The sequence below is a fragment of the Misgurnus anguillicaudatus genome, chromosome 11 (assembly GCF_027580225.2).
Source record: "Misgurnus anguillicaudatus chromosome 11, ASM2758022v2, whole genome shotgun sequence".
NCBI lineage: Eukaryota > Metazoa > Chordata > Actinopteri > Cypriniformes > Cobitidae > Misgurnus > Misgurnus anguillicaudatus.
Window position 1 is genome coordinate 36,120,865 of NC_073347.2, and position 12,166 is coordinate 36,133,030.

At 36.1% G+C, this 12,166-nt stretch overlaps 2 protein-coding genes across 3 annotated transcripts in view; both read right to left on the reverse strand.

The window, feature by feature from the left end:
- Positions 1–1,960: 1,960 nt before the first annotated feature.
- LOC129416566 (5-hydroxytryptamine receptor 5A) lies at positions 1,961–7,911 on the reverse strand. The gene is made up of 3 exons (XM_055170893.2): positions 7,788–7,911; positions 5,999–6,159; positions 1,961–3,705 (listed from the first exon to the last, which is right to left on the reverse strand). The coding sequence occupies exons 1-3, from the start codon at positions 7,909–7,911 to the stop codon at positions 2,437–2,439; spliced, it is 1,554 nt and encodes a 517-aa protein (XP_055026868.2). The 3' UTR covers positions 1,961–2,436.
- Positions 7,912–8,426: 515 nt separating this feature from the next.
- Positions 8,427–12,166, reverse strand: part of tarbp1 (TAR (HIV-1) RNA binding protein 1) — a 38,880-nt gene continuing 35,140 nt past the window's right edge. For both annotated transcript variants that reach the window (XM_055170524.2, XM_055170523.2), the window contains exons 28-29: positions 11,846–11,982; positions 8,427–8,816 (exon numbers count right to left, since the gene is read on the reverse strand). In XM_055170524.2, the coding sequence (XP_055026499.2) occupies positions 8,654–8,816; positions 11,846–11,982 (300 nt within the window). In that variant the 3' untranslated portion in view covers positions 8,427–8,653. The remainder of the gene's footprint in view (positions 8,817–11,845; positions 11,983–12,166) is intronic.

Genomic DNA, 12,166 nt, shown 5'->3' on the forward strand with positions numbered 1-12,166 from the left:
AAAATTATGTGTCCATGCTTGATGTTCTCATCCTCCGCAACACTTTTTGAGAACAGTTTAAGCACACATACAGAATTTTAATAAAGTTTGATTTTGAGTGACCAAGCACATGGACCAGTTACTTCAAGATGGCTACCAGGTGAGATCATTTTTTTACAGTTAATTTGAAATATTGTCTTGTCAGAATGCTTACACGACATTTTGATTATCATTACCGCAACAGATGCTTATCAAATGTTAATTTAATTAATAGAAGCATAATACTTTGATTTTAAATGCATGTGCAGAATCTCCAAATTATGTTCTTTCAGGTTTGTCATGTCATTTTGAAAATATGTCAGTGTTGATGTTTTCTGACTGTTGCGGTAATGAGATTTTTTAGGACTAATTTTTTTAATTATGTTACAAAAAGTGTTAAATGATAAGTAAAAGTTTTTAAATTAATGTTCCCATTTACTCCAGACTTTGTTTTTCAATGTCTGGTGGGAAAAAAAGTAAATTTAAGCATTTTTTACATTTTCATGCTTGACATTTTTAAAACCAAGTTTTCGTGAGAATCACCCGCACACACACACACACACACACACACACACACACAGACGGAGGACGAATTCCAAACAGCGCTTCGGGAAGAAGATGCAGCATAAACAGTCGCTCCATATAAAGTGAAAATTATGTTTGTTTTTCAGTGCTTTATTCACCAAATGTATTTTAATGGACTACAGTATGAGACACAGTAGTGCAACTCTCTCTCAAGTTTATACATCCAAAGTGCTGATCTTTGATGGGCATAGATATAATCACATTTGATTGGAGTTGGACCGGACACATTCAACAGCATGTGCGTCTGTCCGTACAGAAAATTGCTAACTTTAGTGTCTTTTAGCGGTTAAATTGTTTAAAATCACTTAAGTGTTAACATTTGCAAGACTTTGAAACACGTGCAAATGATCAACTTTCACCCTATTTAAATTTGCATATTAATCTGCAAATCGCATGCAAGCCGAACCGTGGGTCGTGATCTGTACGAATCACCTGCACTAATTAGCATAAAAAAAAACATCTTGAGATATTTGGTAGTCTACAATATTTACCTCTTATGATTGAGCATTAGAGACTTGGGCTTGGCAAGCTTCTCATTTCTCTGATGAGTCAATGACGACCGGAATTGAACTTCACTGAGTCATATTGCACAAAAATCTTGTCAAAGAACAAAAAAATAACGGTATTAACCGGTTACCATTGTTTTAAATAAACAATTCTGTTCCGGAACATATATTTTTTAATTTTCTGGCTTTTCGTTTTCGTTCTGTGAACCAGTTCAAAGCCTTGATTTGAGGTGTAATATTAAAGCAACACTATGTAGTTTCCATGTAAAAATGACTTACAGCTCCCCCATGTGGTTGAAAAGCGCAACAGTGCCTGGTATCAGACACTCTTCTGCAGGCAGGGGGAGGGGCGGGGCTGTGTGCTCTACCCTCCACCGCCACTTTCAGAGTGTGCTTGTAGCAGCTAGGAGGCTGCTCAGGTTGCAGCAACAGTACAATTTGTCAAGTTAAAAGTTGTTCTATCACTGAAATAATTTTAGAGACATTATTTAAAGGTAAAAAAACTACATAGTGTTGCTTTAAGCAAAAAAGTGTGTTGTTTTTACGGTAAAACAAAACTTAAACATAGAATTGTAACATCAAAAAAAAAAATGTAACACAAAAAATATTTTAAACTGTACATCTGAAGGACAGTCAAAATTAAACGTTAGTAGGAATTACATAACATAACAGCATTTGTGTTGCATAATTTTAAACACTTTTATAAAAGGCTATTTGCAGCGATGTCATAGCAGAACCATTTTAAAATTCTTGTTTTAGTCTGAAAATCTTTTTCCTGATTAAAAAACCTTTTGCACAACAAAGGTTCTGTAGACATTAAAGGTTTTATGGAATCCCCCTCCAAAAAAACGTAGGAACCTTTGTATTTAGGAGTTAATACAACAAAGTCTGTGTCATTTCAGAGAATTGTTTGTAAACACATTATAAATGTTAGAAATGTATTGCTGTAAGCACAATAGAAAGTCTGTAAACTATGTAGTAATGATTTATGAAGGATTATTTGGACGTGGCTAAAATGGTGGCTCGATGATGCACTGGAGTCACTGAGCGTGGCCCCGCCCCTAACACAACCATGAGCATCCATTCAGGTTGTATCTGTATTAAAAAGTTGAGAGAGACGTCAGCTTTGTCGCGAGTGGGCGTGGTTTCAGTGCTGACAGTGGACACACCCCCAGCGTTTGAGAGCAGAGTATCCTTCCGGTTTTTCCAAAATTTTGCTAACTTATTTTATTTACTTGGTGGTTTTATAATCATTCAAAGTTCAAAAAATAATCGTCCACATTTGTAAATTAACAGGCAGTTGTGTTTTCAGTTACACATGAGATCTTCAGCAAACATCATGCTCTACTCTTACCGTAATCTCTCCATAAAAGAAAGTTGCTTGTTTCTTTTTAGTTGCGGCAGAATCGGGAAGTCTGTTTCTCTCACACTGTCTGGAGGGAACCTGCAGGTGATCTGAAGTCTTAACGTTATTCCCACTACATTTACGACAGACAGACCGAGCAGTCGTCACACTTCCAGACGGAAGAACATTCCTGATCTCCTCCTCAAGGTTCTTTGGGAACGAAGAGCTTAGAGTACAGACAGGAGAGTATGTTGACTCCAGAGGAGCACTGTCATTTCTGGAGCTGTTAGTGGGGTCGCTGTCTGCTCCACCTCCACCTGTAGATCGTTCAGCTCCTGCTAGTTCAACAGCTCCACCCAGCCTGGCCTGAATCCTGCATCTTAAACCCTGAAGAGCCCCCTGAAAGCGCTTGCTCAGGAGGGCGTACAGCAACGGGTTGATATCCGAATTAAACAACAGCAGCCAGTAGGAGAACGTAACCGCTGAGGGGGGAACGAAGCTGGTGCGCCAAGAAAGAGCCGTTTCAGTGGCCCGCACAAGAGACACGCAAATGTATGGTGTCCAGCAAAGAAAAAAGGTGGCGATGACCAGAAACAATCTTAAGATGCCGTGATGCTGAGGTTGGTTGGGATGCTGAGGACTGCTGCTGTGGAGCTGAGCCAGGATGGAGTGCAGACGTCCACCAGATTGGGTGGATGAGATATCTCCAGATGTTGCTTCACCAGGAACCTCCAACTGCACGTCAGCCACAAACCTACCACTCACGTAATACACCAGCTTGGTGGGTGCAAAAACGTCCACATCTGCAGATGAACGCTGAAGATCCGACACAGATGCCGATGTGGGCTTTGTCCGAAAGTGTTCCTCCAAGCTATGGATCCTTCTGGCATGGTAGCGTGCCACACGAACAATCTTTACATAGCAGTACAAGATGATTGCCCCAGGTAGAAGAAAGCATAGTACAGACATAAAAACTGTGTAGCTGGGGCTGTTTGCCCAGTTTACAGCGCAGCTGTACATAGGAGCCACGTAGACCACGTCGCTCCAACCGAAAAGAGGAGGACAGCTGGTCACCATAGCCTGCAGCCAGATCCACAACACGGCCGAACCTGTTGTCCATATGGTGCAGCGGGAATTGTAGCGCAGGCAGTCCATGATGGAGAAGTAACGGTCCAGTGCGATAGCGGCAAGAGTTAAGACCGACACGGTGCAGTAGACAGAAGAGGTGTAACCAACAAATAGACAGAGATCCTGTAAAACATCAGGCCAAACACATGAAACACAGATGAACACAAGCTTATTTTGACTTTACAAAATAATATTCACTCAAAACTGAAAAATGGAGAAAAAGAAAAAAAATATTTGCAAATCCTCACACATTTCTGTTATGTCAAATTTATTTATATAACACTTTTTTATAATTGTTTCAAAGCAGCTTTACATGAAAGGCAAAAAGAACACACTGTAAAAAATACTTTGCTGCCTTAAATTTTTTTGTTGAATCAACTCAGATTTACAAGTCATTTCAACTTACTATTATTTATCTTGACTAGAAATGAGTTGTTATAACTACAGGTGAGTTGTTATAACTTATAAAAATAGCTTAGAAAAGTCAACTTAATTTTATAAGTTATGACAACTCATCTCTGTTGACATGACTTGTAAATCTTGGTTGATTTAACAAAAAATTTTAAGGCAGCAAAGTTTTTTTTTACACTGAAGAGAATGGAAAAAGTTATGAATAATAGTGAGTTCAGCAGGACTATTGCAAATTTTATTATCCTCACCATAAAAGTACATATGCTTAATGTACTTTTTCTGAATAAAGACATTTTCTCATCATACAAGTTACTAATGACATCTTCAATCATGTAATTAGATTACTTTACAAATTACTCTCTCCAAAAAGGGTTTCATTATTTATTACTAACTACTTTCTAAATCCTATTTTTTCATTAAAAATGATTAAAAAATAGTCTTGAAACCGCTTGAATAAATCATGTAAAAGTACATCAATTATTCTGGTCACACTTTTTAATAAGGTCCAATTCTCACTATTAACTACTTTTGCCCCAATATACTCCTGATTACTGCTTATTAACACTTAGTAAAGTAGTTGTTAAGTTTAAGTATTGGTAGTAATTGGGTAAGATTTTGCAGACTAAAGCGATAATATGTGCTATTTAAGTATTAAAGCAACACTATGTAGTTTCCATGTAAAAATGACTTACAGCTCCCCCATGTGGTTGAAAAGCGCAACAGTGCCTGTTATCAGACACTCTTCTGCAGGCAGGGGGAGGGGCGGGGCTGTGTGCTCTACCCTCCACCACCACTTTCAGAGTGTGCTTATAGCAGCTAGGAGGCTGCTCAGGTTGCAGCAACAGTACAATTTGTCCAGTTAAAAGTTGTTCTATCACTGAAATAATTTTAGAGACATTATTTAAAGGTAAAAAAACTACATAGTGTTGCTTTAATACACAGTAATAGTAATGCTGATAACTTACCAGTTAGTTTTTTACAGACGCTAGGACACATTTCTCAATACTTAGGTCACTTTGGCAAAACTCTTCACACAGTGAGCACAACAGAAGTCTATGTGAGCTAAACTGAGGATCAATTATCATTGCTTTGGCACAAAATGCATTCAATAACTACATCTCTCAAATTTCATGACTTCTATTATCACTCAGACACAACAACTGCCAAAACTCTTTATACATACAGGCCAATTTGCACATGCTTACATACTGTTTTCAAAACATATGTTCAAAACAATAACACATTAAAAAACTGAATAAGACAGCAATTTGCTACATTTCTACTGTAATATTTTAATGAAATACATTTTAAATCTTAAAATTAAATGCTATAAAAACAATTGGCCAAATAGAGAAGACCGAGTAGATTAGCATTCCTATTGTATCTGTATCAGTGAATGGTGTGTATACCAATTATTGTATTTTGGAATTACTAAAATTAAACTACATAAAATATTGAAGAATTCTGCATCATGTCTGATTTATTCCAGTAACATATATTGCAGTGAATTATAAACAGAGTACTTGTTTTACACAAGAAAACACTGTATAATGCTACATGTTGTTACAGTTTTTTAGGTAATTGTTTTATGGGTGACAAAGTGTGTTTGTCGGTTGTTAACCTTTGCTAGTGTTCTGGAAGAATGAGTTGATTTGAGACCTGAATAAAGTGTTTTGGTAGTTGTAGTGAATTTTGAATGTAAAATGAACTGCTTTGCCAAGCTGAAAGTTGGTTAGGAAAACTGTGTGAAGAGTTTTGCAAACGTGACCGAAGTATTGAGAAATGTGTCCTAGCGTCTGTAAAAAACTGTAATAGTGAGGATTGGAAACTACACTCTAATTAAATTACTGGAGAAATAAAAGTAATCCCTTACTTTACTTTTTTCAAGGAATACGTAATTAAATTACAGTAACTAATTACTTAGTACTAGTTACACCCAACACTGATGGTAAGTTTAAGTGAAATATTTCTTTATAGTATAAAGTGTAAGTTGTCTCATACTAACATTGCAGCTGACCCATCCGTTGTTCATAATGGAAACCGCCACAAACGGCATAACACCGACTCCAACTAACAGATCACTAATAGCCAGATTAATGATCAGGACTGAGGTCACAGTGTGGAAAGTTTTTGTGGCTGCCACAATCACAATAACCAGAACATTTCCTGACAAAAAAAACAAAGAGCAGAATAAATGTATATTAATGTTGTGTTATTATAAAATAATTAATAATTTTATATGACATTACATTTGACTCTGCCTGTGTCATTTTAAAAGCTAAAGCCATTTTCTGTGACTCACTGTTTTTATATGAAATCATCCTACATTTTACATGCACTGTTAAAAAATATTTGCTGCCTTAAATTTTTTGTTGAATCAACTCAGATTTACAAGTCATCTCAACTTAATATTAAAAATCTTGACTACAGATGAGTTATAAAATATAGTTGAAAAAAGTCAAGTTCATTATAAATTATAGCAATTCATCATTAGTCTATAAATAATAGTAAGTTGACATGACTTGTAAATCGGAGTTGATTCAACAACAAAAAATAAATAAACTAAAAATATTTTTTTTACAGTATGTGAAAATATAACCTTGATATCTTCAACCCTCATGTTGTGTTCAGGTCATTTTGATCCAGAGAAAAGTCTCAACTTTGTTCACAAAAACTATAAAAACCTCTCACAAAAAAGTTGCTATTTTTGTCACTTTTTGTGATTTCCCCCACACTTTTTTTACACTTGCGGTGTCCCGATAATAATGAGTGGTTTAATGAAAATAGCTTATAAATGACTCCATATGCAAAATTTTGACCAAAATATCTTTATATCAATGTGTTTTCTTTCATTTAGGACCGGTTTTGTATTTCTTTTTTTGAACTGTTTAATAGTAGGTCTTGGTAATCTTGCACTCTAAAAAATGCTAGGTTATTTTTATACATTGTTGAGTCGAATATAAACACTTTCTGGCTTAATTTTAACCCAGCTGCTGGGCTCGGCCCTTTTAACCCAATGCTGGGTTGAAAATAAACCAGCATTTTTTAGAGTGCATGCACCTTAGTTTTTGATTAAAAAACATGAAGCAAACAATGCTCTTTTCAATACAAAGTCCATAAACTTAGATTAATTAGGCCTATGATTAACTTTATTTGAAAAAGAAATGCAAAACCAGTCTAAAAGTTGACAAAAAGATATCAGCAGTATTTGGTAATTATATGGCACAACTACTGATTTGTATATCTTTTATTAGACCCGTCATTTCCGACCGGTACCACAAGCGTTACAGGGTTTTGAATGCAGCACAAGAGTGAGGTCATGCCAAATACTGAAAACAACTTTGATGCTCCTCATCTCATCATTAGATTATGAGACTTTAACCTGGATTTCACAGACAGAATCACATATAGAAAAACATTTCATAAAATGTTAAGTTGTAAGGGATATCACAGATCTAAGATCATATTTGAAATTTAAAGATGGAGATACAGAGGATTTTCTGTTTTATTTATAGAAATATTATTTGAGCTTTATATTATTGTACAACATTTTGCCATGTTTTAAATAATTAAGAGATAAAAGAACTGATAGTACAAAACATACAAGTACAGCAATTAAATGCAAAATATATTAAGTAATTGGATATATTAGTTACAATGTAATACACAAGTATTTTGTTCTGACAGTTAAATTAGATCTCTATTATATTTAAACATTTCACATGCACTACTTCCTCATGTTTACACCTGTGATCACAATCATAAACATTCATAAAGTGTGTTTTAAAGCTCACCTGTCACTGCACCCAGACTCATGATGACCATCAGTGTCTCCAACATCAGACGTGCATGAGAGGACAAGAAGTCTGTCGAGTTCTCCACTGAGCTCTGCGTTTCAAACTCATAACACTTATTCATCAACGACTCCATTCAAAATAAATCTGAATGCTTCTGAAATGGAAACTATATGAAGAAATCTGCCAGTCTCAGGCGTGATGTATGCATGTTAGCCATTTAAAGTAAAATTAAAAAAGTAAAATTAGCTTTGTAAAAGTGGGTTTTAAACACTAAATATAATTTTTGTTAAGGAGAAATTCAGGATGAGTCTGTTATGATCCTCTTTGATTTAGTGTTTGCTCCGTGCGCACCTGAGAGCGCAGTGCACTTTGGAGTCTCCAGGGTCCCTTCATCAGCCATCAGTTATCCACAACGATGACAACATGGAAAATTAAACGCATGACTTGCTAAACGTTAAATGAACACTGCTAACACGTATATAGTAGTTAAGGCTTTACATTTATATTTTACATTTATTTATTTTTGCAACTCATTTTGAGATAACTGATGTCTATTGTAAAGCTATAAATAAATGCCTCATATTTCATGTTCAAAAGTATTACGTGAATATAATTTAAATCAAACACTTTAAATCCTTCATGTTGAGAGAATGTTTTATTATACTTAAAAGTCATTTTAAAATTCAAGGCGTAACATACAAATTACATCAAAAATTATTCATAACAATTACCCCAAACAGTGCCATACATTTGAAAGCTTTTCTATCTGAACAAGGGTGTATAACACAAATACTGACATCAGGATATCAAATACTGTTTCCTGCTAAAACACAGAGAAGTGTTCAGTAAGTAATATGATGGTTTCATGATCCAGTGCTTGGGTTTAAATGTTGCCGGGTATATTCCCACACCAGCAGGGCGGCGCTCACGTGTACATTGAGGGAGCGAGTGACACCTTGTTGAGGAATCTCCACACAAACATCTACCAGCTGAAGAAGATTTGCAGGAATGCCTTCTCTTTCATTACTGTCCAGAGACAAACAAACAGTTCAGAATTATAAAACAAGCTTAGATCTCAAGGCATTTCAACAAAGTGTGGCCTACTGAAATAGAGACAATATTTAGATAAAACATTAAGCGTGATTTACTGGTTAGTATGTCCTAGTCCCTGCCGGTCAATATAACCCTACCTGTAAAAACTAAGCTAAAGTCATTTTTAGTGATATACTGTTTTCTACATAAAACCATCATAAATAATGTCAATTCTGTGACAATATAACCTTGACATGTTTGACGACCTTAATATTAATGGCTAAAATCGAAGTGAAACCAGTGATTGAAATCAAACTTGGTTCACACAAAACAGAACATTCACTCTTCCTCAAGTTGTTTCAAACCAGGATTCATTTCTTTGCTTAAAATATTTTTCTTTCTGTTCAGCAGAGCAATGTTTGTAAGCGATTTTGGAGCACCATTGACTTCCATAATATTTTCCCTACTATGGAAGTCAATGGTGCTTCTGCTTCCTGCCTGAATACAAACATCTTACTGTGTGTTGCATCTGAGCAAATGATGACAGAATTTTTATTTTTTGCGTGAATTATCCCTTTAAATGCGGTTCTTCAGCATTGCAAGTTGGCTACAGTAACTATATATATAGACACTGATGCTGCAGTATCAATGAATCTATGCCTAGAAGCTAATCATTTGTTATCGATGGTTTCTAAAACGTATCAATATCTTAATCATATTAATAATTGCATTAAGTAAGTGTTCCTGTCTGCAACTGCAACATATGCGCATTCACACGTGCATACAAACATAAATAAGTAAGGAATAATTGACGACGGGCCGTTGAATTGTTAGAAAAATAATGCACACCCGAGGTGGTGATGCGGCCACAACACGAAACAAAGTGCATTTTTTTTTTCAATAATTCAACGGCCCAAAGTCAATTATTCCACTTATACTACGGTTACCACACCTCAAGACACCCATCACATGATATATTTAAAGGTGCAGTCTGTAAATTTTAGCAGCATTTAGTGGTGAGGTTGCAACCAACGGCTCAGTCCAGAAGCTACGGTAGCCACCACCGGAAAAACATGTCATCATCGGAGACAACTTAGTAAAAAAGTTTGTCCGTTAAGGGCTTCTGTAGAAACATGGCGGCACAAAATGGCGACTTCCACGTAAGGGGACCCTCGGCGTATGTAAATAAAAACGTCTCATTCTAAGGTAATAAAAACATAACGGTTCATTATAAAAAGGTCTTTATACACTCCTGATCATATAGTTTTGTATATTATTTTGCATTTCTGTCAAGAGATTCTTCTAAAAATTACACACTGCACCTTTAAAGGAATTCGTCCAATTTTTGTACTTAAATCGCTATTGTGAGTAGGACTATTTCTTCCGCATCTCATCCAACAGCTCTTTTGCTTGTTCCAAAATGTCATTTTAAAGCTGGAGGCTTGAGCCATTGATGGCATTCTAATGCAGTTATTAATGAAGTTATTAGAAAGAGAGCAACAGAGACACCGAGAGAGAGAGAGAGGGCGAGCGAGCGAGAGAGAGATTGTGTGAACAAGGCTACCTCTGCTCTGTGCGTCTATTGCCACCAACATTTGGTTTACTGTTCTCAAGCACCATTAAAAGTAATTGTCAAAAATAAAATGGATGAGCAGTCATCTACAGAAGTGGTTCTCAGACCGGGGGATGTGAGATGGTGCAGGAGATTTTATAAAAAAAAAAAAACATTAATTTATAATAAATTCTGTGTAATTAAACCACAGGAACATAAGGCTACAGTACTAAAAAATAGCACTATGTTGTTTAATTGAATAAGTTTTGTTTAATTAAAATGTAAAGTTTTAGAATGTTTTATGTCATACATTTTTCTTAAGGGGGCCCAAAAGGATGCACTATACACAAGGGGGAGGGCACACACCGAAAACGTTTAAAAACCATTGATCTAGAGTACATGACTGATCTCAGACCCTTAAAGGAGGTTTGATGTTTGTGTGTAGACTACAGGCTGGTTTTGCTGATGTGTGCCTGGCGTGTCAGGACAAGCATCTCTCTCTCTTTCTCTCTCTCGCTCTATCTCTCTCTCTCTCTCTCTAAGCATTCAGAGATAAAGAAATCTCACAGGGAGTAAAGCATCAATTAGTCTGATAACAAATAAACTGCACTGTAAGCACAATAAGATGCTTTCATTATCTCATCCATTCCCTTTTCACAATGAGTATCCTGCTCTTCATAAGTGATAATCGAATTAAAGATCAGCTATAACCTTGTTTGTGTTTAAGTCATTCACGACCAACAGTATATTATTACCTTTGAGTTATTAGTTAATATGTAGAAATACACCTGTGGTTACTTTGCAAGTTCATTTAAAAATTTCATACTAGTGTTGTAGTTCTCGAGACCGGTCTCAAGACCACTTTTTAAAGGTCTAGATCTCGTCTTGGAATCGACCGCATTTTTACTCGGTCTCGTCTCGGTCTCAGACAAAGAGGACTCGGAATTTTATTTCAAGACCGGTTAAGACCACAACTGATGGCACATCACAAATTTATTTTTTTATCATTAATTTAAGCAGTTTATTCAGGTTTGGCATATGATGTTGGCATTGTTTAAGTTTCTCCAAATTACAATTGCTTTGACGTGGTCTCGACCCTTCAAAGTCTTGGTCTTTTCTCGGTCTCGGCCTGTCTTGGTCATGACTTGGTCTCGGTTTAGGTGGTCTTGACTACAACACTACTTCATACATCCACTCAAATGACTTTCTTACTTAGCATAGTACTTGTTTTTTTTTTTGTTTTTGTCATTTAAGGAAAAAGTAAAAAAATATCTCCAAATCCATCTCAAATGACTTTGGTAATCACAAATATGATTGAACATTTTAAATATACTTAAAATATTAATTTTAACCTTGGAGAACCCACGGGGTTAAATTTGGCCGCTGTTAATTGCTGCTACTCTTCTTGGGTTCTCCAGGGTTAAACAAGATTTTGGGTCACTGTGAGCCCCGTGTGAGGATGTGGGTTTACCCGAGTAGCAGAAGGCTTTTGTCAGGGAAGTTGTAATGTTGTAAATTCTGGCTGTTGGATGTTTGTTCGACACCTATAACCCAATATCCCTCTCTCTTCTTCTGCTGCAAGAAGTCTGAGAGCTCCACCGGCTTCACCTGCAGAATGAAGACAAATATGTTAGATTTATAAACTGATGTATTTAGTGTGACAGATTTGTTCAATGTTATGCTAATGTCCCCCCACACAACAGGTCTACAGTTTCTATTGTTTTCTTTAATTGTGTGTAGCTGGCTGATGAAATGTAAGATTATTATTAATCCCGGCTCACACCAAACTTTC